This window comes from Podarcis filfolensis (assembly GCF_964270895.1).
Source record: "Podarcis filfolensis genome assembly, chromosome: 1".
In the NCBI taxonomy this organism is placed as follows: Eukaryota; Metazoa; Chordata; class Lepidosauria; order Squamata; family Lacertidae; genus Podarcis; species Podarcis filfolensis.
This window is the reverse complement of record NC_139604.1, coordinates 66876354-66904127: the sequence shown is the minus strand read 5'-3', so window position 1 is coordinate 66904127 and position 27774 is coordinate 66876354. Positions and strand designations below refer to the sequence as shown.

Below are 27774 nucleotides of genomic sequence, written 5' to 3'. Positions count from 1 at the left end.
TCTACTTGCACTCTGACGTGCTTTCGAAGTGCTAGGTTGGCAGGAGCAGGGACCGAGCAACGGGAGCTCACCCCGTCGTGGGGATTCAAACCACCGACCTTCTGATCAGCAAGTCCTAGGCTCTGTGGTTTAACCCACAGTGCCACCCGCATCCCTCATCAACTTCTTACACCCCAACATTTACACCACTATCCTGACTCTGAAGCCAAGATTTAGGTCACTATTGGAGAATGAATGGCCCTCCAACTCCCATCAGTCCCAGAGAGCATGGCCAGTAGTGAGGAACGCTGGGAGTTGTGGAGGGCCACAGATCCTTTATTCATGATTTAGGTTGTTGTGGTCACTGGGAATCTCTGAGCTAGTGCCAAACATGCTACATTTCAGTAAGTCAGCAGGGATAATTTTCCATGATGATATTTAGGTAGGGAGGCACACAAAAATATATTAATTCTCTTCCTTGTAGAATAATAGATGAAAATCAGTGCAGTATAGAAGACACATATTCAAGCTCTTCCCTTGGATAGCTGAAAATTAATCTAAATTAAAGGACGTTGTTCTCAGAAATGACACGTTCTGCTTCCTCCAGTAATGACCATGTTGTGGAATGAGCTACAATAGCTCGGATATGCTCATGGGAAGAATTCAATTGAGTGACCCTATAATGATCCAAGACAGCACAAACACAATTAAGAGAACCATAGCATTCATTAATGAATGAGAGCATTAGGACAAGAGGAAGCTGGAGCTCTGTTAATGAATGCTCATGCCATTTAGGAGCTGAAGCTTCAGAGAGTTACTTAACTTGTGTGTTTTGATGCTAGCAAGTGAGGTTCTTTGTTGGAATCAGGCATTTATATTGGACACTCTTTTAAAAGTCCCCAAATTCTAATTTCATTGGAGCTAGTATTGCATCATGTAGGGTATGCAGAGCTGTAAACATAATCCTAATAAAAATGCAGCTTGCTTATATGTTCTTAAGCCATTTAAAATTGCCAAAAATGATAAAAGCCCCCCAAATGCATATTTTTATTATAATTGTGCTCACAGACCCCCATGCCATGTATGATGCAATGTGCTAGCTCTAGTATATTGAGCTAGTAGAATGGGTTATTGCCATCATGCCTTCCTTGTGAGCTTCCTGGAGTCATTTGATTGGCCGTTGTTGGAAAAAAACTCCTGGAGAAGATGGACCTTTGGGTTCATCAAGCAGGACTCATTCTTGATGAAGCAGGACAACAACATGGTGAACCTTGTGTTGTGGGCCATCATATAAATCTCAGTGAAAGGAAGGATTCCATTCTTCGTTGTTGTTTAGTCGTTTAGTCGTGTCTGACTCTTCATGACCCCATGGACCAGAGCACGCCAGGCACTCCTGTCTTCCACTGCCTCCCACAGTTTCGTCAAACTCATGTTAGTAGCTTCGAGAACACTGTCCAGCCATCTCGTCCTCTGTTGTCCCCTTCTCCTTGTGCCCTCCATCTCTCCCAACATCAGGGTCTTTTCCAGGGAGTCTTCTCTTCTCATGAGGTGGCCAAAGTATTGGAGCCTCAGCTTCAGGATCTGTCCTTCCAGTGAGCACTCAGGGCTGATTTCCTTAAGAATGGATATGTTTGATCTTCTTGCAGTCCATGGGACTCTCAAGAGTCTCCCCCAGCACCATAATTCAAAAGCATCAATTCTTCAGTGATCCATTCCATTCTTAGACATCCTTAATAAAACAACTGGTTGTAACAGGCATGAAATGCATTCCACCCTATAACTGGTGCTCTTAGAGGTTAGCATTTCACTGGATTCAACCTCTGGGGTTTTTTTTCTGGGGGAGGATTGTAAACATAAAGCAGTTTAACATAAACCTTTTGAACAATAAATACATAAATAGACTTGCAAAGTTTCTGTATAGTTCACCAAGAACAAGCAAGTCAGAACAGTTGTTTTTGTTACAGAACAAAAATTAATAACCACTGGTGATGTCAATTATTTGGAAACAGAGAACATCAATATGAACAACACCCAGGTATCTTATCTAATCTTCCACCTCTCTTTATTTTACTGGCATACTGGGTTCTTTGATCCTGCAAAGAACCCTTAACGACAACACTTGGTGAGCCCCCCCCAATCTCTACAGGTGGCAAGGCACTGATTAGTTCAGAGGCAATTCTTCATTCCTTCCTTAAATTACAAATCACATCTCACACTGTTGATGCATTCGTTTCCATAAATAAATGGACCTTACTGACTCACAGATGAATGCCTTCATCTGCTCCTCATGCCAGCCTGCTGACAGAACAGATTTATTTGGTACTCCGACACATCATAATTATCCTTTCTAAAAGCGACAACGTTCCTATGGCAACATTTGCATTTTAGTATTTAAGATCTCACGAACATTCCAAAGTGAGAATATGTGTAAGGAAGAGTACGGGGGGGGGGGGAGGAAAATTCTGAGCTGTCACTTATGAAGGAGGTGGCATAAAAAGCCAGGTGCACTTGTCTATAATGTGAGATGTCCCGGCATATCTGGAGGAACACAATAAATTTCTGGTATGCACTTGCAGGAGAGTGTTTATCAGTTTGTTTTTAATATGTTGGAAGTGATCTGACAAAATGTTGTAAGAGCCTAACACTGAGACAAGGCATAGATTCCAATGGGAACCAGATAAGGCTGCACAGGAAGTACCTTCAAGGAATGTACACCTAGAATTAAGAACCTAAAGAAATACCTCATACTGACATTTTGGCCTCAAGTACAGATTTCAAAACTGCCTTGAATTTTTTTGTCTCTTAGAATCTAATACTGGGTACAAGGCTTCTATTAGCCAGATTAAGATGCTTTGAAGCAGAGTGTTGGTGATTTTTATTAATTTCTTACCTGCCCTTCAGCAGGCTACAACAATTTTAAAAGACAATTTTTAAATCAATTAAAATAAATAATCTGGTGCAGTGCTTGGACTAAGTCCGTTGCCCCGAAAACCTGCTGCATTAGACTTGTTAGCACCTCGTGTGGCGCTGGCCCCCTCCATCCTCTTTCTGCTCAAAGGCAACACACTGAATTCAAAACATGTGGAGCCCAAAATGTTCTGCACAAATTACTGTCTCTGTTATCAGCACCCAATAATCACATTGATCACAGCTTGATATTGCATCAGTAAACCAACATGTCCCAGGAAGGAAGGAAGCAACTGCCCTTAAGTAGGGAACAATCTTGATCATCCCCCCCCCACACTTTTCATGTATTCCTTCTCAGCTCGCTGCATGCATCTGATAACAGCACGTTGTTGACTTAAGTAAGCTCACCACAGTGTGGACCACTTAGGACTCTAAAAGATACCAGCATATGTTTGCCTTCTGAGTACTTTTTAGTTAACTGAGAGGCTATAGTACATATCCGCCATACCTTGGCCAGTGCACTGCTGACATGTGGCTCCTGGAAGGTTGACTGAGAGGGAATATGGTTCTCAGGTCAAAAAAATATTCCCCATCTCTGAGAAAAACAATGCAGATTAAAGTACACACTAGAAGAGCCAGACTAGCAGAGAATTTGTTTATTTTATTTGAAATAGTACATAGAGAAGACAACATTACTTCTAGACATTTGAGAGAGAGAAAATGTAGATTTAGAGTTTTATCAACAATGATCTTGGAGTGATAAGTAAAACCTACAAATTATTTGCTGGAATGCATTCAGCACAAGAAGATCAGCTTCTACAACCAAAGAACATAGAAGAATACAAGATGTTCTGAATCCAACAAGCGAAATTCCAAGCATTTAACTGCAAATAATCAAAAGAATCTTACATTTATAGATTAGTTTTCTTCTGAGAGAGATTGATTTTGTCACCGAGACTGAGAGCCATTCCCTGCAAAAGAGATGAGAGATTAATGGGTACATGTCTAAATTAATTATTAACATGCAAAAGAAACAATTTTCTCTCTATTTATATATCCAACCAGAAATAGCTGTCATTCACAGTTCAAAGCAGGGTTTCTAAGGTTAGGTCTGTTTTCTAATAGAATGCTGAAATAGCTATATTGCAGGCAACCCTTGATACAGAGGGAAACCTAAATCAGCATTGGCTACTTCAATCTTTCATCAAATTAAATGCTGCCAGGACAGCAGCAGAGAGTGTCATAATTAAAGGAGGAATGTGTTACATGGAGAAGCTTTACTGGAGGGAAGGGGGGAGGGGCTCTCAAAGGCAAGTTTAGTGGAGAAATACCCAGTAATAATTCAATTCCTATATTTTGATTGAGAGCAAATACCCACATTTCCATTCCCTTCCAGTAAGGACCATATTATTCGGCAGATTCCCTCCTATATGTCAGGCATTATAACATCATGAAGAGTGAGATGGGCAGAGCGTTGTGATATTGATACAATATTCTATTTTTTTTTTATAAGATTTTTATTAAAGTTTTACAAAAAAGTGATATTGATACAATATTCTATTCTGCTCCTGAAGTGAGAAGGGAAGACAGCCTTTGGCTCTGGAAAAGAAGTTTCCTATCCCATTCTGGCTCATATTTTGCAAACTACAAAAGATTATTGTAAAGTGGTGGTCATTTTCATCATGCAGTGTGGGCAGATAGTTTTCCATCACTGCTTTTAATACCACTGTATGCATTAAGGCAGAGATGGGGAAACTGTGCTCCCCAGGAAGACGTGGTCCTTGGAAAAGGAAGAGAGCTTGGTGGAAGAGCATCTGCTTTGAATGCAGAAAACCTCAGCCCTGAAGCATTTCCAAGCGGGGCTCAGAGAGACTCCTGCCTCAATCCCTGGGGAGCCACTGCCATCAATGTAAACAATACTGAGCCAAAGTAGAAGGCAGATTTCCATGTTGGACTACTGCTCCCATCGGCTCTGACCATTGGCCATTCTGCCTGGAACAGACAATGAATTGTGTCCAGGTGTCCAGGTGTCCAGGACCATCTGGAGGGCCAGGGGTTCTCCATCCCTGCAACATGCATGTGAATCCTCCTGCAAACTGCTTTTATCTTTTTTTCTGGATTCCTTCCTCATTTCACAACTCCCCAGCAGAAACCTCTTTTTTTTTTCCTTTTCTTTTTTTGAGGGGAGGTGGCAGTGGCATGGGGAACTGCAGTGAGGAAACTTTATTGCATAAGTGTTCTTCTGCTTGCCTAAGTTTTGGATGCAATCTTGAGCGTTTCATCTCATTCTGAGATTTCTTAGCGTTAAGATGCTCAAACTCAAATCCCCCCAAAGAACTAAATAGTATGTGCTGGAGGCAAAAAAGCGCCACTTCTGTCTCTGACACTGCTTCTTCCATACATAGTTGAGACACAGAGGAACTTTTTTCTGTGGAAAATGCAGTTTCTATCAAAAATAGCTTCTGGTGCAATGCAAGGAGCCATTGTTAGAAGTGGACTTTGTTGACATTCTAGTATGTCCATGAAGGGCCTGGATACATACTAGAATGTCAGCCAAGTCTGGTGCTCCTTGCATTGCACTTCTGAGAGTCGCCTCAGTTTCATGAGCACATTTTCCAGTAGACTGCGATGGTATTTACAGGTCCAAGAATTTGTCACACACCTGGAAAAGCATAATTTACAACCAACTATTTCAGACACCATCCTGCTACATAGAGATTTATGTCTCAAATGTTTACTTGGAAATTCATCTGTAACTCTATTCCAGGACACAGTTGCCCACTCTACCTAGATAGCCTAACACAGAAAGACATTAACCCGTTTACCAATTAGATAATATTAATTTGTAAATTTCAAACTTGCAACGTCAGTTTGCGAGTTGACTATTTGAAGAGACATATAAAATATAATTACCTGACTTTTTGCACGAATTCTTATGTGTCCGGTGACTGGAGCATCAGGCCCAAGATGAATGGGCTTTTCAATGCTGACATTTGCAAGGGCATCTTCTCCGAATATGGACCGTGCATATAGATTGGCTGCCATGAAGCCACAGTAACCAGAAAGTGCCTAGAAAGACAATATTTTATACACCTTTTACAAGGGCATTTTATTTATTTCTTTTTTGAAATTAACTCATCACTACACAGCGTCTTAAACTACATATTTACTCACAGGCACGCGCACACACACACACACACACACACCCTGCACCCCATAAGGGATTAAAGGCAGATGGTGATTATTATAATAATTCAATAATAATAAATGCATGGACTCAATGTGGAGCTAAATTACACTTGAAAAAACCCTTCAGTTTCTAAACCCAAAAGACAAAGAGAATCATATAATCGCTTGGATCCTAAGTTGCTCTTCCATTTGTACCAAATGTCCTTTCATTTGTAGCTCTTAGCAACATAACCCAAACGTCTCCCAAACCTCAGAAGAAAATTCTCCGGGGGGGGGGGGGGTTACAGAGGGCCGCTGATGGAAAGGGAGGTGGGAAAGCCCCACTCCATGAATGTAACTCGATTCATTCACAGAAGGGAAGTTAGGTAACAGAACAGATTTAAATTCAATGAAAGTGGTTTTATTTGTGATTTGAGATCAAAGTTATAATTTATTAGCAAAAGGTATTACCTTTTCTGGAGTAAGGCACTTCATATTAGTTGACTTTAATATATGTTGCAAATATTCATTCAGATCTATTATATTCGTATTCACAGTGACCTTGAAAAATAAATAAATACAATGACAATCATCGTACCAAGAACCTGCAGAAGCTAAATTCACTCAAGGCTGATAAGATCTATGTGGAAGGCTGTTAATCTAACATGGAAACAGGGGCTGTTCTACCTCGTAACAAGTTCTATTCTATTTAATGTGATCAAACAAAACAAAATAGCCTTATATCTGAAAGGGTCCTGCACAACTCAAAAGCCTGTATTTGAAACAAATTTCAGCCCAATAAAAAGTGTATTGCCATGGGAGGTGCACCTGAGCCAGAGTGGTAGTTTTTCTGAAAGCAGTACAGTAGCTCAGATGCAAAGACCGGCATGCGGTGTTCTGCATGTATACTTGGGCTCTTATGCTCCTGCAAATAGCTGCATATGTTCCCTAGAAAGCTGCTTCCAAGGGACGAAAACAAACAAAACCACATGAACACCTGTATGGTTTCTTAATAATATTCTATTTTAAAATGTGGATAAACAAAGGGTAGTGAGAGCTTACTTTGTTTTCCCATTCAAATTCTGCCCACATCTGACGGAACTCAGCATCAGTACAAGTAGCAGGCTGGATGTAATCCATGATGTCAATATGGATGTCACTGAGGACAACACAGTTTCTGTCACTAGCTGCTCCAGAAACATCATACACTAAAAGAGAGAGGGATTAGGAGAATGGAGACCATTACATAACTTGCAACAGATTTAAAGGTTGAATGAAACTCATACTCCTTCCAATTCAGAATGGAGACATCTCTTTCAAAATAGCGTTTTCCTAAAGCTAAGTTTGTAAAATAAATACAGTCACATTCTTATAAAATAGAATCAAAGCAACACACTTTTAAGACTCCTTAGTTACTGTATACTATCAGACTTGTACCCAGTATTGCTCAGTAATTCTAAGCAAACAATCAGTGCAGCTTTGAAAGGTAAGGTCCACCATCTTGATTCAAAATGGGGTTCAGTCGTATCCAAAAATCTGTTCCTTGATCTCAGAAAACATCATGCAAAATTTGGTCACAGTATCTTAAAAGGTGTCCAAATGAATAGAGAAGAGACAGACAAGACAAACAATATTCCAAAATATATAGCTGATAATACAGAATACTTACCGATATTACCAAAAATTATTCCATTCTCGGTGGAAGCGACTTTCACATTGGCCTTAATATTGGCAAAATCATGCGGAGCAAGTGTCAGAGGAGATGGTTTTTCCACAAGCTTCAGATCACCTGTTTAAAGAGAGGATGCATAGAAGTTATCCAGGGGAAAAACTGTTACCAGTAAAGCATTTTACATAATTGTTATATCTGTAATTGTTTACCTAATGTAGCTAATTCTAGTGTGCAGTTCTGCAAAGTATCACTGGTCTGGTTTACCACGAGCACATCCAATACAATATCATATTGGTTGACATGAACATACGCCTCTGCATAGACTGGATCTGAGAATCCTGTCAACTGAGTCACCTGCCAAACATAAATAGAGAGTTAGGCTGCAATCCTATCCTCACTTAAATGGGAGGAAGCCCTGTTGAAATTCAATTTGACTCACTTCTGATCAGAGAGGTATAGGATTGTGCGGTCAGCGTCTTAACAAAAAGCTGGCATACATTATTGAAAATGAAGCATCACTACTGAAAACTGCATTATTCCCTTACACTATTCTCTTCCATTTAGGTCCATAAGGAGATTTAAGATCTTCCACATCCCAAACCATTTCCGATTATTAATACCAGAACACAGCTACCCTCTCTGGCATCCATATCTTTCTGTAAACTGTACACTTGGGAGATATGTTAAGTAAGACACTCTAATGAACTAATGTCATTTCTGTGTTTTGCCCAGTAAAAACAACTTATCTTGTCTGTTTCATTCTCTTCAACCACAGCAAGGCCCCCGAGTTGAACAGATTTTTCTCAAGACTTTCCTCCGCTTGTTTAAAAAGGCAGCAAGAATCCCTACAGGACTGACTGCTGTAAGAATGCAACTTACAAGACTTTTCAATACATTTTCTAATAGCACAAGCCAATGCAAGGGTAACTGAAGCATTAACTGCCTAATTGGTTTGCTGCAGGGGAAAGTGACAAGAGTATGCCAGCACTGTGTCAATTGTAATTATGGGACTAATTCAGTGCTGCACTTTGTTATTTGTTCCACCAGGGCATGCATTTCAGCTGTGCCCTATTCTGAAGGTTCACCTGACAACCCCCCAAGCGAATACTGGGGGAAAGCACTGTTGGCTCAAGTGGAAGCCTTTGTGCGGGCTTCCGATTATGAGAGTCAAAAGCTGAATCCTGCCCATTTTTTAATAATTAAAAAACAACAACATGGAAAGTGAAAGGATTTCTTTTGCTTCAGTCCTAAGGACCGCCTGGGAAGACGGATATTTGACATCACCTTGTTGAGCTTGGATGCCAGTGGATCTGCAGCTTCTTTCCTTTGTGTGTTCCCCATAGCTGCTAGAAGACTCAGCTGAAACTGATCTTCCTTTGAGCTCATTTCATTTTTAGCAGTGAGTTGCATAAAGGAAATGGGATCATCTGGCTGAACTGTCACACTTCTCTTCTCAGACTCTTTCTGTGGTAAAGAGGAATAGGGATGAGTTGAGATATAACATACACACAAGGAACAACCCTCTGTTACCTGGGCTTTTTGTCAAGAGTCAGAGGCCTACAAAATGTTACTGTTACACGGGCAATTTTGAGCTCTCACCTTCTGCGAGAGCTTCTCCTCTTCCAGCTTAGCAGACAACATGTGAGAAAGGGACTGCCTGCACTCCTTGTTGAAGATGTCATTCATTAGCGGGGAACATTCGGAGAGGACCTTCAGGCAGAGAGAAATCCGATCCACGTCATCATCCGTTATTGGTTTCTTGGGAAGAGATGACTTTCCCAAATGGAGGATAGTAGCCATGAGCAACATCGCCTCAGCTACAAAAGACTGAAGGAGGGGGAAAGAGGAGACTATGAGGATGTGCATTTCCTTTTGAATTCCAAAAACTCAACACTCCCTCTTAAAAATAACATGCAAAACCCAATCAAAAATGGGGGACGCAGATTATATCTGAAGCTGACAGCAGCAATTTGTTACCTTGAAACTAAGTAGTACACCTTCACACAAAGCAAGCTGTAAAAGCAGTGAAGGTGCCTTGAGTGTAAAGAGACTGTCCAAAAGGTGTGACCTTCAAGTAACTAAGAGAGATGGCTGTTCTCTCACCAAGTTTCAGAGGCAGGAATCCCTTAAGCACAATTCAAAGAAATATAACGTACATTTTGCTTCTTTTTTTCTTGAACCAGCATCACATAACGTAACGCAATCTTGGTCAGAGTTGTGGCGAGGGAGGCTGCGACAAAGAAATCCCCATCCAGCAAAAACCCTCTCAGTGGAGGCCTACCAAAAAAGAGAAAAGGGCAATCTAGAAATTTAGGGAAACAGCACCCAACATATTGCTTAGCCATGTGACCTATATGACAGACTTCAGGAATAAAAGAACTGATCTTACTGTGCCTAAATGTTTGGAAATCAGGAGGCTACGTAAGAAAAGCAGAAAAGATAGCCTGCACATCTAAATCAAAGTGCCCTGTGGGCTTGTAAGCTATATATGTTCAAATGTTTACAATACTTTTTTATACAAATCAATATAAAAGAAAGGAAAGTTACAGTGGTACCTCAGGTTAAGTACTTAATTCGTTCTGGAGGTCCATTCTTAACCTGAAACTGTTCTTAACCTGAAGCACCACTTTAGCTAATGGGGCCTCCTGCTGCTGCCGCGCCGCTGGAGCACAATTTCTGTTCTCATCCTGAAGCAAAGTTCTTAACCTGAGGTATTATTTCTGGGTTAGCGGAGTCTGTAATCTGAAGCGTATGTAACCCGAGGTACCACTGTACTGTGGTACCCTTGAGATGCTGGGCTACAACTCCCATCAGCCCCTGCCAGCAAGGTCACTGATCAGGGGTGATGTGACTGTTACACTGGCTGCTACACTGGCTGTTACACTGATGTAACAGACTACCTATCATCCCACCCATAATAAACCCTCAAAATACACAAGTACACAGAAAAGGGGGGGGAATGGGGGGAGTGAGCCAAGCAGGTTGACTGATACATACTCCTCTATTAAGTTACTAATTAATTTTATGAAATGATGCATTTTCAATTTTTTCCTTCCGTACAGAAGAGCAGAACGGCCAATAATGTTCCATGTTGGATAAAAATTCCGCCCCACATTACTGGCTGGGACTGTAAGTACTTGGTGGGCTGTTTTTTTTGGGGGGGGGAGGGTGGTTATTTTTTTGTAAGCAGCTTTACCCAAGCTGCAAACAACTCTTTGCTTTGTGTCTATGCCCTGGGCCACAGCAACAAGATTCTCCTCTCTAATGACTCAGCAGGACTCACTGCCAACGTGCAGATATCCCATCTGAACTCAGTGTCTCCTGCCAATGATGTGCTTTCCAACTCCTGGCTGCTTGCTAAGAGAGAGAAAAAATATCCAAGGAATTTTGTATTGAGCTTTGTTTCTTAAAAACTTGAAACAATATACTTGGCTCTGACCAAATGGCAGTAAAGGCACACCGCCCTCTTCTGTCCAATATTCACAGACAATAACTGCTGCAGTCTGTTCAAGCGTCATTACTGGAAAGTTGAGACGATTAGAGAGATTACAGGAACAGAAAGAATTGCATCAAGCATTATATATCATTTGGATTCTTTGTGTTCTTGCCCTTTAAGGCGGCTTTAGTCTGGCAACTGCGTTTTATTGACAGGTTATTGTCATTTTTATACATATTTTCATATTTGACAAGTCATTACGAGCAACTCCTTTCTGGAAGGGAGAAAAAAGGTATACATTTTTGTATAAATAAAATGTATCACATTGGCATACTTGTGTAAACATTGATTTATTTATTTTTAAAGATAGGTTTATATATATAAATATTTAAATCCCACTAGTGCTCCTGTTGCTGTTGCACCATCTAAGCACAGAAGTAGTGGGGATTTCCTTCAATTCTCTCTCCTCACAAAGTTCCTTGGACCCCATCTCCCATCTAAAAAAGTTGGGGGTGGCAGCTGTGGAGTTAATGGGGAAATCAGGGGAAATCAGCTCCACACATCTTACGTGAGTGGACACCTCCTGCCAGATCTGAAGCCCTTGCACTCACACAATAGCACCAGTTGTAAATCATCCACTACTAACAAAGGCAAAAGCCAAATCACCTGTCTTCTTCTTTTTTGGCAGGTCTGGAACTGCTAAGAGCACTCTGTGTAGCATACGTTCCCATTTCAGTAACCAGTTTTTGGGCTGGACCCACAGTAATTTCCTCCTCAGGCTTCATCTCACCAGCTTCTTTCTTGATTTCAGATTCTACTATTGGGATCTGAAAGATTAACAATGTGACTGATAAAAAAATTAACAGCATAAACTTCAGCCTGGAAGATGGGGCTATATTCTCTCAGATGCCCCAAAGAAAATAAATTTAACCAATCTCCTGCTGTACGCATCTCCATATATTAATTTCTCTCCTTCCATTAGAGTACTCTTTGTTCCATTAACTATTAATGAAATGATGAATTATTTCAATACGATTAATCTTTGATTAATTTGTTCAGCAGAAACTACAAGTTAGTATTAGCACAGTATTGTTTTTCATTTGTACAGTACATCCTCAAGAAACCACCAAATGTAACCAATTTTAAAATCCTCTGGTTTTCAAAGGCTTATTTCCCTCCTGAAATGTATAAAAACAGAAAAATGTGTTTTGATTAACAATACAGACACCTACCTCTCCCAGTGATCTACGAACTTCTGTCATTACGCTCTGTATATCTTCCTTTGTGCTACAGTATTCTCCAAGGATCCAGAGGGCTCCGCGATAAATTCTATAAAGCACAAATAAATAAATAAATCAGCCATGCAATTTTATACAGATAATCGATTCAAACTGCACCCTCATACATTTCATGGGCACATCAGTCATTCCGGCTCAAAAGGATTAAGTAGCCTACAAAAATTATTAGTATTTGCTTAGCAGAGGCTCAGTTGTCTATTGATCTGCTTACCAGATATATGAACTGCCAAAGGTAAAGGAGACGAGTGGAAGAGCATCCTCCTCCCTCCTTCACTCTTTCAGTTACCACTCTAGATTTATTCATAGAATCATAGAATCACAGAGTTGGAAGAGACCACAAGGGCCATCGAGTCCAACCCCCTGCCAAGCAGGAAACACCATCAGAGCACTCCTGACATATGGTTGTCAAGCCTCTGCTTAAAGACCTCCAAAGAAGGAGACTCCACCACACTCCTTGGCAGCAAATTCCACTGTCAAACAGCTCTTACTGTCAGGAAGTTCTTCCTAATGTTTAGGTGGAATCTTCTTTCTTGTAGTTTGGAACCATTGCTCTGTGTCCGCTTCTCTGGAGCAGCAGAAAACAACCTTTCTCCCTCCTCTATGTGACATCCTTTTATATATTTGAACATGGCTATCATATCACCCCTTAACCTCCTCTTCTCCAGGCTAAACATGCCCAGCTCCCTTAGCCGTTCCTCATAAGGCATCGTTTCCAGGCCTTTGACCATTTTGGTTGCCCTCCTCTGGACACGTTCCAGTTTGTCAGTGTCTTTCTTGAACTGTGGTGCCCAGAACTGGACACAGTACTCCAGGTGAGGTCTGACCAGAGCAGAATACAGTGGCACTATTACTTCCCTTGATCTAGATGCTATACTCCTATTGATGCAGCCCAGAATTGCATTGGCTTTTTTAGCTGCCGCGTCACACTGTTGGCTCATGACAAGTTTGTGGTCAACCAAGACTCCTAGATCCTTTTCACATGTACTGCTCTTAAGCCAGATGTCACCCATCTTGTATTTGTGCCTCTCATTTTTTTTGCCCAAGTGCAATACTTTACATTTCTCCCTGTTAAAATTCATCTTGTTTGTTTGAGCCCAGTTCCAGTGGCAGAAAAATATTGCAGGAACAGTAAAACTCATGGGATATAAGCCACTGCTAACAAAGGCAAAAGTCTAATCACCTGTCTTTCGGGGCACTATTGTGAATGTAAGGGCTTTTAACTGGCAGAAGGCATCCACTCATGGAGGAGGCAGGAAGGTGAGAGGAAGTGGGAAAACAAAAGACATGTGAATGGGCTGCCAGAAAGGCCAGGAAGATGAAATGTTGGCACAAAACTATATATATTTACTCACTATTAAGTTACACTGGTCTACTGAACACAATGAACGTGTGAGCCGGACTGCAGCATGAGTAACCTTTTAATATCACTTCCCCTGCATGCTGAGAAAACACGTACTAAAACAATTAACCTAATGAGGTTTCTCTCCCAGCAACCCAAGCTGCTTTTGAAATTTGAGAGGCAGGATTACCGAGTGCAGTTGTACCTTGGAAGTCGAACGGAATCCATTCCGGAAGTCCGTTCGACTTCCAAAACTTTCGAAAACCAAATTGTGGCTTCTGATTGGCTGCAGGAAGCTCCTGCAGCTAATCAGAAGCTTCAGAAGCCCCGTCGGATGTTCGGGTTCCAAAAGAACGTTCACAAACCGCATCAGTAAGGTAAATTTTGGACAGATTTCCATCTGCACAGGCATTGCAGCTTCCCATATAGAATGGTACTCCCTGTCCCTGGGGGCTCTCCTGCCCCCCACTCCAAGCCACGGTTGGGAGGTGTGGTGGAAGTAGGAGGAGAAAATCCCTGTTGTGCTAGCATAAGTCCTCACACAAGGCTGCTACTGATGCGGCTTGTTATGTGTCAATCTCACCCAATAATTTATTTAGAAACAATCACATGCTGCTGCAGATGTATGTAATGGAAACAGATTAATTTAACTGCCCAATCACTTCAGATTTATAAAGGCAACACAAGTAAGTCTCGTGAGAGTAAGAACACTGCCTTTTTGGCAGTCTAGTAGACATATGATTTATTTTCACATCTGTTCAGAGGCACACCAAAATTTGAAGGCAATAAAATGAATCCTTATTAAGCATTTTAGCCAAAATCATATGCGCCCACATCCGTTTCCTTAACTCGCTTCTATTTTAACAACTTAAAGCAAGGGTCAGCAAGGTTTACCTCGCCTGGGCTGGTTCACTCCAGCAGAGTTCCCTCCATGGGCCAGATTGCGAGCGTGCATGCCCACGATTTCTGGCATCAGCGTCTGCGCAGACGTGATTTTTGGCACCATGGAAGCGAGTCCCTGTGCCGTGTTAGTCTAGTGCAGCGCGTGGGGACTCACTGAGCGGGCGGCTCGTGGGTCGGTTAAACAACCCCCGTGGGCTGCTTGTAGCCCATGGGCCTTAGGTTGCTGACCCCTGACTTAGAGCACCTAAAATGTTTAAATCCAGGTGGTGAGCAGTGTCTACTTGAGACGTAAGTTAAACTTACTTGACAGATTTAATACAGTGGAACACTTCCAGCATCTTCTCCACAATAAGTAGTCTGAGATTATCAAAACGCTGGATGGCTTCACGCACAAACTCCAAGACATCAGCAGCTGCAGCTTCATTATAATCACTGAGGAACTCCATCAACTAGGATGAGAGTGAACAAGTCACACAACTTGAAAGGCATCAGCACTCCATTAGCCAGATCAAGAACTAGAAGTTAACAGGATTTGGACTGACTGTACATGTACAAGAGTGCTTTAGGCTCAACTATTTCTGTAAGAGACAGTGCACGGAACAAGGTGGCAGTTAGGTACAATTTAACAGCCGCTTTGCATGCATAGAGGCCAATAGCTGCCCATATCATATGGAGTGATATTCAACAAATGAGTCCCTTCAGCAGAAGCCCTGTGCAAAGACGTCTGCTTGTGCAATGGGCTCCCGCCCCCCCCCCCAATTCCTCCCCACGCAACTGGCTCAGGGATTGGGGTCAGGGAACCCTTGGAACAACATGGTGGGAGAAAAGGGGGATAATTTCATCTGGCAAGCCATATTGCTTGCACTGACAGAACTATCAGAACAGCATGATATTGAATTCTTTCTAAAAACTTTAGTAAACTTTGGCCAGAAATCCTAGGGAACTCAGTGCTTTCTAACTCAATAAAGTTGTTCTGAAGCTTTTATAATTCAAAATAAAGATGACAAATTCTTGTTTAAACATCTACAATGTTGTCTTGTTACTTTCTGGCAGTAATATAGTTTGTTCTTCCAACTACAATTCCATAAAAATAAGAACCTCTTCTCACATAACAAAATTATGAGAATTTATAACAAAGTGTGTGCTTTAATTAATAGAAAACAACAAACTGGGAACAAGAATAAACTTATAAAAGGGGGGGGGACCAATCAGGGCTACAAGAAAAGTAGCTGAGAAGGTAAGCAACTATTAAATATTAAACAATTATTGCAAGTTAAGTGTAACAAAATTTGTGGAACAGGAAGCAAAATGTTGAATGAGTTGCTTACCACAGGAATGACATTTGCAGCCATATCAGGGAACCGAACGCTACAGGAATGTAATGTCCGAACAAGCAACTGTCTGTATTTATCAGTATCTTCATGCTCTGTCACATTATTTGTTTTAATTACTTCTTTCTTCAAAACAATCACCAGCTAGACAAAAGCAAAACACAAAACAACAATTACATTTTTTTAAACAGGTCAAAAGATTAAAGCTAAAGTATTGTGTAGTTACTCAAAAGTAAGCTAAGCTGAATTAAGAGAGAATTTACTCAAACATTAACAGGTATAGGATTCAGCTGTGGGGGGAAAGGAACATGTGTTTTACCTCTTCTACATTTCTGGAAGATACAAGATCGAGAGCCAACTGTAAGGTCTTCTTGCGCACTTCCAAGTCTGGTGTACTCAGAACTCTTAGTATGTCCATTACTAGATCCTGAAATAAAGTACACTTTGTTTGTAGGCATGGGCTATTTCATTTCTGTGCAATGCGCTGTTTATATTTATTTATATTTTACTTTATTTATTTAATTTCTATACCACCCTTCATCCAAGGATCACAGGGAGGATTAAGAAACCAAAAATGCATAACACAGTTTTAACATACAACATACATTTGGTTGTATAGCTTTGAATTTGGGAAAACTATGCCTACCTGCAGTACTCTTTCATGGGCTGGGTGATCCTTGAGTTCAATCAAGCGGTCCAACACAATGAGCTTCACATTGTTGTCACTTTCTTTAATAATCAGGTCAATATAGCACTGAGCTGCTGCCTTCAGTAAAAAAAAAAAACAAATGTAAATGCTTAAAACATTCCAATTTGTGATATAGGAAAAGAAGTTGACATACAAATTAGGTGCAAGAACACAAGTTTTTCTAAATCAACAGGAAATTTTACAAACTAAGGAAGATGGGCAAGCCTGCACAATAATTCTGAGCACTTGAATTGATTTGCCTGTTTGACTTTCTCTGGTAGTTTGCACGGATATTTGTGGCACTATATTTTCCATTAAATCTTAGGCATCAGGATGAAATATGGTGTACACATTCAGAAAACAATTGTATGTATATTTCAAGTGCAAAATGCAGCTCAACCTTTGCATCCATTTCTGGGGGTGGGCAGGATGCAAATACGATGCTATACTATCTCTCAGCTGAAGAATAAGATACTGGAGTGTTCTATTACCATGGTACTTTTGGACAACATACAGTTTGAAGTCCTTCTAACTTGGCCTGTTCCTGACTTAGTACAACATCATGGAATTGCAAAATGGTCACTTCGTGTCTGATCACACAGTATGCTCAAAATGCTTTCTTTAAATTATAAATTGGATAATGGTTCATCCGATGTTCATATTCATGTGCCAATAATCAATGAACAAAGCAGTACCTTGGTGAGACACTCCTAAACTTTACCTGCTGTTCCAATTCACAAGCCTTAAAATGCCTTAGTACCAAATGTATACTGATGTCCAAGACACTTTAAAAATGTTTTGATGTGTCACAATATGATGCAGTACCTTGATTGCTGTTGGTGCACTGGAAAGTGTAACTAATGTTCCTGCTGCTTCATATTTTACTGCAGGGCTCGACGATTGCAGTAAATTGTAGATACAACGAATAAACCGAGCTCTTTCTGATGGATTAGCATGGCAAACCTAGATTTGGAAATGAAAGATGCAGAAGCAATGTTCTCTTGCTGAAGGAGGAATGGATTATCTCTTTTTTAAAAAACAACCCCCCCCCAACTGCTTAGTTCTCTTATTACTACACTACAGCTGGTTGTCAAACACCAGGGAAAACCTGAACGAACGTACTAACCATACAAACATTAGCAGTACCAAAATGAAGAATATCACTGATACAGAAGTCTTATTCAAACAACATTTGTTTCTAAAAATACACCAGTTTGAATCTGACAAACTACAATAACTCTGATTTTGGAACATTGCTTTTTTGTCCTCTCCTTGCTACAGCTTCCAAAAATCGCTTCTGTGAGTTGGGAGACCCTCGTATTCAGCCTGGGTGACTACAGATGGAAATGAGTTTTATCAGAAATCACAGAATCCTATTGTGTCGGTGCAAGTGCCTTCTGATTGCACTTGCATCCAGCCCATCATCTTTCCATCTGATGATGTGGAATCTGGCACACAAAACTGTGAAGGTTGTAAAGGTCCATTGTAGACCTACTAAAATGAATGGGCATAACTAACTTAGATTCATTAGTTTCAATGGATCTACTCAGAGCAAAAGCTAGCTGGAGACAACTCTCAGTTACTAACACATTTGTTAGACCTTAACTTCTATTTCCCAGTGTTTGCAACGAACGAGCTGAGGCTCATTTAAATTTTTTTAGAAACAATTTCTTTCCCAATGAAAGTTGAAAATTATTTCTTTCCTGTACCTTATAGATCAGTTCCACAATAACAAGTTGTAGAATATCACCAAATGTCTGGACTTGGTCAATACAGGTACTCAAGTAATCCAAAGCACGATCCTTCAGAAATAAACAAAATAATTTTCACATTTGAGTTTTGCCATTTCTCATTATAATCTAAGTAGTATGTATTCATTTTTACATTTTATATCCTTTCAGTTTACCAGGGACACTCCAAATTACAGCAGGTAGTTTTATTTTTAGTCATATGTTGCCATCTTTGTACATGGATGACACTTTAATAAAATAATAGGCTCAAGAGGCTTACAATCTAGAAAAAGACAAAAGGGAGACAACAGAAGGAAATGGAGGTGGGCAGGCCTGGAAGATAATGCGTATATTGAAGTTACACATACATGGGCATACTGGGAGTAGGAGACAGTGCCAAAGGGATCATTGAAAACCTGTGTTTTGAAGAGGAATTTGAAGAAAAAGAGAGAGATGGCATCACAAAAGGCATTCTGGGAGATGTTTCCAAGCATAAGGGGCAGGAAGGGAGAAAGGTTGCAGTTGTTTGATGAAGCAGGAAACATTTAGACAGCTTCGGGTGATAAAGCTGGATGAGTGAAGGCAAGGCAGGGATATGCCTCTTAAATTAAAACACAAATTCAAAGTGTTGTTGCTGACCTTTAAAGCCCTAAATGGCCTTGGTCCAATATACCTGAAGGAGCGTCTCCACCCCCATCGTTCTACCCAGACACTGAGGTCCAGCACCAAGGGCCTTCTGGAGGTTCCCTCGCTGCAAGAAGCCAAGTTACAGGGAACCAGGCAGAGGGCCTTCTTGGTAGTGGCACCCGCCCTATGGAACACCCTCCCACCAGATGTCAAAGAGAAAAACAACTACCAGACTTTTAGAAGACATCTGAATGGAGCCCTGTTTAAGGAAGCTTTTAATGTTTGACATACTATTGTATTTTAATATTTTGTTGGAAGCCGCCCAGAGTGGCTGGGGAAACCCAGCCAGATGGAAAGGGTACAAATAAATTATTATTATTATTATTATTATTATTATTATTATTATTATTATTAATTCAAAACCAAGAAGGATGGAGGGACATTTATTTTTACCTGATCAGCATGAATAAGCATCATGAAGGCATTTCTTTTGCAACTTGCATCTTTCTCATTCACCAGAAAATCATGGATCAGTTCAGGGGCATCAGGTATAAGATGCTCAAAGTTTCTTTTAAAAGAACAGAGATAAAGATTACAAATGCAACGCTCAATAATGCAATTGGATTAATACAAAATGTAGATGTAGCCTTTTGAAGAAAAGTTAAAGAACAATTGTTCTGTGCTCAATCTTTATATTCAAAAAACAGCAAAATAGGTAAAGTTCTTTCAATTCTTTTATCCGATGCCATTTCTGCAGGGTTACAATTATTTTACCTTTCCTGTGAGCTTGTAAATACAGAAGACTACTAACAGGGTAAATCTGTAACATTGTAATTGTAACTTGGCTGCAATTCCTGGGCTACACACCAAACTCCTAACAATCACGATGGCTTCAAACCTTTCCTTATGCACTGCTTGACAAACCAATTTGAAGAGTTTCAAAACTATAATCTGCTGCAAAGAAAAAAGCCACATAGAAAGGAGTTCCATGGATTGCAGCCTCAGTTTATTTAACAAGCTACGAACAGTTGTGTTAAGTCTTATGATTTTATTTTAGCCTGGTTTACATTAGCTTGGACCAAAAAGTAAACTTAAAATAAGTATTTATGAAAATGAAGTTAAATGCTCCCACTTTCTCACAATGGCTCAATGCCATTTCTTAATTAATTTGAATGGTAGACTGGCTCACAAGCATCCCGCATAAAAAGCTATCAAAATTATGGTCATTAACTGTTTTTCACCATAACCCAGTGTGCTATAACCCTAGCTCTGCAGGTCTGTGTGTACATGTAAAGGGGCTTCTGGACAGATTGGAAGACAACTGTAGCATCTCGCTTGTGCAATGGACCTCCACTCATGCAAACATTACTTTCCCTTCCTCTCCTCCCTCCTGTGTTCCTCCAAAATCTGCTGATAGCTACAGGGAGGAGGAGAGATCACACCGCATTCATTGGTGCAACACTGTATTTCATCCATTAGAGTCAAAGAAACAGGACTACTTTCCATACTTGATTTAATTTCAGCGCACACAAAACTGATAAAGTCCTTTCATAAGTAACACTCCCATGCAGCATGTGTGAACAGTTTAGTAAAGGCAAAATAAACCAAACCAAAAAGTATTTAGAAATATTTCTCTGCTAGAAGTAGCAACTGAATTGGGATGTAGAATCCACAATAATATAAAAACCACAGCAGATACAAATTATGAATTCTTCAAGCATTTATTGAAATAAGATTTTAAGTCGGTGTTTTTAACAGGTGATGATCAAGCTTAATTTTATAATTTGAGCATTATATAATTACTAAATAGCTTTAATGCATTAAGAAGGGGGAAATATGAAGTGTTAAAATGATGAGCATCATTTTAGGTTGTCACCTCCCCCCGCCCCCAAAGATACAGCATAGCTATGTTCCTAGTCTGACAGCTGGGACTTCAGTAAATTTGCAAAATTTACCTGTAAATAGTGTAGATTGCAAGGACTGCATTCCTGCGCACATAGCTATGACGATGTTCCAGACATGCACGAATAGCTGGCATCAATGGTTCCAGCAATTCTGCTTCTTTAAGCTTGCAAAGGAAACGGAGGGTGGATCCTCTGATGAACTCGTTTGGATGTTGAAGATCCTGAAACATCAAAATCAAGACGATATATGTATTTGGAAACAAAGTACAATTGCATTCTTTTCTCCTTACATCAACTAAGTCCACTAAATCTGGACAAAATAAAAATCAACTAAATCTGGACAAAGGCAAAAATAATCCAAAACTTGAAGTCATTTTTACAATAAAACCACATCTTGGTCCAAAAGAACAAGACAAAAACATACAGTGGTACCTCGGGTTAAGTACTTAATTCGTTCCGGAGGTCCGTTCTTAACCTGAAACTGTTCTTAACCTGAAGCACCACTTTAGATAATGGGGCCTCTCGCTGCCGCCGGACCCCGATTTCTGTTCTCAGCCTGAAGCAAAGTTCTTAACCCGAGGTACTATTTCTGGGTTAGCGGAGTCTGTAACCTGAAGCGTATGTAACCCAAGGTACCACTGTATTCCACTTACAAGGCAGGATATTTGGATATATGCTATAGCATTAGGATGGTTGATTATAAATTATGTTGATTACATATTACGATTCTATGCTACAAGTAGAATAAATAAAAGATTAACCTTTCTGTAGGCATCACAAACAAGGATCATTTCTTGCAACAGTCTACCATCTGGAGTGGTCTTGGGAACAATCTCCCAAAATACTAAAAGCAGTTTTTTGATGGTGTGGTCCTGAAGTGGCAGCACAAACCGAATAATAGTCATCAAAAGTCCTGGCAGCTTTTCACCATTTAAAATCATTATGATTACTTTCTTCAAGGCCTCTGTCTTAGATTTCACATCTCCTTTTTCTGTTAGACAAAAGAAGCTGCGTAAGTTACATTAACCACAAACTACGATAGCAGAACATTTTTTAAATGTTGTTGCATTACATACTATCATTCTGAATTTCTTGTTCTTTATCCTGCTACTGCTACATTTTGTTACATGATAAACACTATAGAGGAGGCTTCTACACTTTGGCATAGTAAACCGTAGCCTTTGCCAACCTGGTGCCCCCCAGATGTAAGCCCTAGCCAGTATGACCCATGCTGGCTGGTGCTGACTGGAGCTGGAATCCAAAATACCTGGAAGGCAACAATTTGGTGACGGCTATCTTACTGTGTACTACTCCAACCAAAAGAACACACAAGTAAAGGAGAAGGGGAAGCATTTCTGGGTAGACACTATTGGGTTTACATGTGCCTCACATTACTGACAATTCAATTTAGGCCAAATTCTTACATACAACCACCACACAAAAGAATGCTTGAAAAGCTCCCATATGGTGGCTCCTCTATGCAGTGGCTGTAATGCACAAGAGTTGCATGCAATAGAGCACACACGCACACTTACTCAGCAATGCCTGCACTTTTGCTGCACTCTACTTTTTCAGTAGAGCTGCCACAGAGTGCAGAAGGAACTGAAATTTAACTTGCCATTCATCACTGTTTGCTCTGCAACATGCTTACTCCATTTCCCATGTTTTGCCCGTGAGATCATATGTATTTCCTCACACTAATGTGTGGTCTGTTAACCATTTTAGCTGCTACAATATGCTTAAATTAGTTTGTTTCACTTTTTAAAGGCTGTTTTACAACATTTAATGTTTAAAATATTTTCATTTCATTTTTTTCTTTCCCACCACTTCTCTGATTGCCATGGCAGCAGAACAGGCAATAGAATATTTGAAATAAATTCACATACAACTATAAAAGTATGGTCCAGAAAGCATAACATACCCAAGTCATTCTTTAAGCTCATTTCAGATGGTGGCTCCGAGTCCATTGGAACAATGATTAATGTATAGCACACATTTTCTGCAGCCGTCATTTTGTCTCTTTATCAAAGTTCTCTCAATGCAAGATTTTTTTTAAAGATGTCTCACAAACTCTGGAAAAGAATTCCAATAATGCAGTTAATTGATAACTATGCTTCTACTGTAGTCCATGCGTTGTCATAAAAAATCCCCAAATATCTTCAAGTCTGTATTTTGTCTACTGGACTGAGGGCTGCAGGACAATGTACTCTATTGAAAATAATGCAACAAATGTGCAAATATATGCAACCATATTTCAAGGGGAACAGTGCAGCCTTATATTCAGGCATAGGCAAACTCAGCCCTCCAGATGTTTTGGGATTACAACTCCCATCATCCCTGACCACTGGTCCTGTTAGCTAGGGATTATGGGAGTTGTAGTTTCAAAACATCTGGAGGGCAAAGTTTGCCTATGCCTGCTTGTATTTAACAACTCTCCTGCTGGCCACATTAATCCAGGAATGCCATACAGGTGAGGCTAGTAACTTTTGTGGGCTGATTTACAAATCTAGACTAACCTCATCAGAATGCTCACATGTACCAAAGCTGCAGTCTCATATATGTCTATTCAGCAGTAATACTGCCCCATTAGATTCAGAGGGATGTACTTCCAGGTGTGTATGAGATTGGAGCCAAAATGCAATAGAACATCTGAGTAGAAAGTGCTTTTTAAAAAAGCAGTAGCAATATACAGTATCCAGTTATCCAGTTCTCAATTGTTATTTAGACATTCCAGACGCTTAACTACATTATTACAAACCCTTCTAGTAAAGAATACATACACAATAATGTCCTAAGAAAACATAGCTGGCTGTATAGTCACTAAAATAAGTGGATACTGTATCATCAAAATAAAGCACCAAGTGCTTTATAAATTTCAGTGCTAGAATAAAATTCATGCTTAACCTTTGATGGGTTCATCCGCACTGAGATATTATTCATTGAGCAGTCAAATGCCAAACCCCAAGTTATAGCCAGTGGGAAAACAACCTTTTGACAAAGTCAAAAGCTCATAAATAAACTTAGCAGTCATGGAATTGGAGAAAAGGTACCCTTGCGGATGGGTAACTCCTTCAAAAATAGTAAGTGTAGGATAGGTACAGATTGTTCTCAAAATGAAATGCAGTATGAAAACACACAAGGTTCTGTATTGTGATATTTGTTCATAAACAATCTGGAGACCAGGGCTAGCAGGAAAAGTAGCCAAGTTTGCAGTTGACACCAAATGATTCCACATGGTGGTAGCTCAAACAAGTTTTGAGGTGTAGCAAAAGAACTTCTCCAAATGCTGTGAATGCATTTGCACAAGATGGCAAATGAGATTTAGTGTAAATAGATTTAAGGTGATATACATTAGGGGGGGGGGATCTAGATTCATATATACACCAATACAGCATACATTGATGGGAAGCAACCAGACAGGGGAGCATGAAATCATGGTGAATCGCTAATGAAAACATTGATTATGTGCACCACATCAGTAAGGGAGAATTCCATGCTAGGAATTATTAGGTAAGGAACTGATGACAAAGTGATCTGTGCAATAAATCCACAGTGTAGCCATCTCCAGAATACTGTATTCAGTTCTGGTCATCCCCCATCGCACCCACTTGAAAAGTGGTCCTCACAGAGCTAGAAAAGGTGCAGAAAGGGGGAAACAAGGCTATCAGGGAATTTAAGCAATTTCCCTACAAGATTAGGTTTTAACTTAAAAACAAAAGAAATTAATAGGGTGGCATATGACAGAGACTTATAAGATTATGCAAGGCATAAAAAGAATGGAAACTTTTTTATTTTTACGCCTTTTCCTATAACAAAGACTCACTCGGTGAAATTGATTGGTAGTGGATTCAGAATTTTAAAAGGAAAGGACTTAGAGTGACCAATTGGTGAAAAAACAAATGACTCCTGCAAGTGAAATCACTGAGTCAGATAATTAAAAACAAACACACAAACGTGTTATTGTAGAAAATTGTCCTCATATTTTAACCAAGAAACACAGACCCTCTTCTATGAAACTCACGACTCCATAAATATACATGGATAGGTCAATCAGTAGTTCTCACCCAGGGCCAACAAATGGAGCCTCCATGTTCAAGGGCAGCGTGCCGCTCAATGCCAGCTCCTGGCAAACCACAACGGGAGAGGGCTGGTGCCCTCATGTCCTGTTTGTGGGCTTCTTAGAGGCACCTAGCTGGACACTAGGAAAAACAGGATGTTGGACTAGCGGCAGGTCCTTGATCTAATCCAGGCATAGGCAAACTCGGCCCTCCAGATGTTTTGAGACTACAATTCCCATCATCCCTGACCACTGGGCCCTGTTAGCTAGGGATGATCGGAGTTGTAGTGCCAAAACATCTGGAGGGCCGAGTTTGCCTATGCCTGACTGATCCAAGGAAGGAGGACGCCTGAGCACACCAGAGCCAACGAAACAGCTTTCGGGGCCAAGATTCTCTTTTTTCAAGTTGAAATCAAACTTCCAACTTCTCCCGTTCCCCCGGTTTTTTTTTTAATCTCCGGACTAAGCTACCTGGCAAAGAACTGAAACCGAGTGTTTCCAAATCACTCGCCGCCCTCCGACCCAGCAGCAACGATGCGCCCCTCTTGCGCCCGTGCAATCCAGGGAGAAATCCCACCGCCTCCTCCGCCCTGGGAAGGCAGAGCCAGACTCGCGACCTGAGGCTCCTGACCGACCCCCGAGTGACAAAGAGGCGCCCTTCTGCCTCCCCCATCTTGGCTCGGCGACGACGCCCGCTCGGCATTAGGCCCAGTCGAGGGATTTGGCGCCCGAGCCTCCCGTGAGGGCGCACGTTGTTCCAGCGGGAGGCTGGAGACGGCAGGAAAGGTCCTTCTCCGCCTCACGGCGACGCTGAAGCCCCTCAGGAAACTCGGCGGGCCCCGACGCTCCGCGCCTCCCCGGCATCCCTTTCCGCGCCCGCTCGGGTGCCCCGCTGCTACTAACCTCCCGCGGCTCCGGGTCGCTTCCCCTCGCTGGCGGTTCCCGCTGCGGCCTCGGAAAACGGGCGCTGAGGCTGCGCGGCCGCCGTCTCGTCGCTTCGGTAGCTGGCCGTAGCGGGTCCTCCCCGCCTTCCTGGCTCCTCCCGGCGCTGCCGCTGCCTCCTGCAGCTGACGTGGAAGCACTCGGCGCGCAGGGCCACATCGATAGTACGGCGGCCCGGACGGGACACGCCTCCGCCGCTCGCCGAAACGCGCGTTCGCCGGAGGCGGAGAGCTGAAGCGCGGCCTCTTCCGCCTCACGCCGGGTCGCCGTGTCCGGGTTGGAGTCCAGCCTGCGAGGGCCGAGGCTGCTTCCCCACCCGCTCCTGGGAGCAAGACGTGGGCGCCGTCCGCACCAGTGGCGGAGGGGCCATTACACTGCGTGGCATTCAGTGGCCCCGCGATAGGGCTTTCGGGTTTCAGGCGCCCGTTTCTTTCTAAGCCACGGATGGGGAACTTCAGGACCAGGGGTCAAATGCAGCGCCTCTCCATCTCGGCCGTGGGCCTCTTTCCCAGGCCGTGTACCAGTGCCGGATTTACGTATAAGCTAAACAAGCTATAACTTAGGGTCCCACTCTCTTGGGGGGGCCAAAAAAATTAAAGGGGGGGACTGTATGTACATTTCCAAAATATAAGATAAAAAACAAATAAAATAAAACCTACATACAGCAACAGTGGGTTGTGTTGTGTAGGCTCCTATTCGTTATGTGCAAATGGTTTTAGATACCTATTAGGTCCATAAATTACCATATAGCGTATATTCAACAGAAAAAAACAGCAGCAATTTGTTGTTGACAAAGGACAGCTGGACATCTAAAGGGCCCCATTACCTTCAGTAGCTTAGGGCCTCCTCACACCTAAATCCGGCCCTGCGTGTATCCTTCACCCCAAGGAACGCCCCTTATCAGTCTTTGCTCAGCCTTGTTTGTGGTAGCTGGAATGGGTCCCTGAACTCTTGACTGTGCTTCTTGCTTGCCTGACAGGTTGTGTGAGGGTGTGGAAACTAAGCTAGGGTACAAAGGCAAAATTCACATCAGTTGTCCCATCCAACACTGGCATGCTGGCTCAGGGAGGGGGTGCTGCATTTGAACTGAAAAAAATACCTGACAATAGCCTTAGGTTGCAATCCTAAAATGCTTGCTAGCATAGGCCACATTCAATTCAGTAGGATTACTTCCAGACAGACACGCATCTAGTATCCTATTCAAAACCTGTGCTTTTTATTTTTGTAGAATCATAGAATGGTTCATAAATTATCTAGAGTTAAGGGTGAGTAGTGTGGTGGTCAAGTTTCCCAATGATACTGTTAAAGACATTGTGAAAAGCTCCAAAAAGACCTCTCTGAACTGAGTGACTGGGCGGTAAATGGACAAGTGAAATTCAGTGTAAACAAATTTAAAGTGATGTGCGTCAAACACCATCTTAATTTCTTATATATGCTCATGGAGTCTGAACTGGTGGTGACTGACAAGCAGTTAAGACCTTGGAGTCAAAGTGAATAGTTCCATGAATGGCCCAGCGTGTGGCAGCTGTGAAGAAGGCAAATTCCAAGCTAGAGATCATTAGGAAAGGATTTGACAATAAACTGCCAATATCATAATGCAATTATTCAAATCTTTGGTGTGACTGCATTTGGTACATATACTGTGTTTCAGGAGTTGGCAAAGTTTTTATGGCTTGGGCCGGTTCACGGTCCCGAGGATGCCACAGTGGGCCAGAGTGCACGCACGTGTGCATGCACAAACACTATTTCCATCTCTCCTTCCGGCGCGGAGAAGGCGTGCACAGCTTCCCATT

The 27774-nt window shown here is 41.5% G+C and overlaps 1 protein-coding gene across 1 annotated transcript; it reads right to left on the bottom strand.

The window, feature by feature from the left end:
• Positions 1–3527: 3527 nt before the first annotated feature.
• On the bottom strand, positions 3528–26226 carry COPB1 (COPI coat complex subunit beta 1). The gene is made up of 22 exons (XM_083589498.1): positions 25943–26226; positions 22904–23054; positions 21744–21973; positions 21034–21203; positions 19532–19646; positions 18431–18523; positions 17547–17684; positions 16680–16799; positions 16353–16460; positions 16031–16177; positions 15006–15151; positions 12395–12491; positions 11829–11989; positions 9883–10003; positions 9326–9553; positions 9011–9190; positions 7936–8080; positions 7724–7843; positions 7117–7262; positions 6526–6615; positions 5800–5955; positions 3528–3857 (listed from the first exon to the last, which is right to left on the bottom strand). The coding sequence occupies exons 2-22, from the start codon at positions 22992–22994 to the stop codon at positions 3798–3800; spliced, it is 2862 nt and encodes a 953-aa protein (XP_083445624.1). The 5' UTR covers positions 22995–23054; positions 25943–26226; the 3' UTR covers positions 3528–3797.
• Between the last annotated feature and the right edge of the window lie 1548 nt (positions 26227–27774).

Bases quoted from the DNA above. Each gene is read 5' to 3' on its own strand.
- COPB1 (XM_083589498.1), bottom strand. From the start codon at position 22,994: ATGACGGCTGCAGAAAATGTGTGCTATACATTAATCATTGTTCCAATG. The intron at 21,974-22,903 runs GTATGTTATGCT...TTTGTCTAACAG, and splicing joins GAGCTTAAAGAATGACTTGG to AAAAAGGAGATGTGAAATCT. The intron at 7,263-7,723 runs GTAAGTATTCTG...TCTCTCTTTTAG, and splicing joins AATAATTTTTGGTAATATCG to TGTATGATGTTTCTGGAGCA.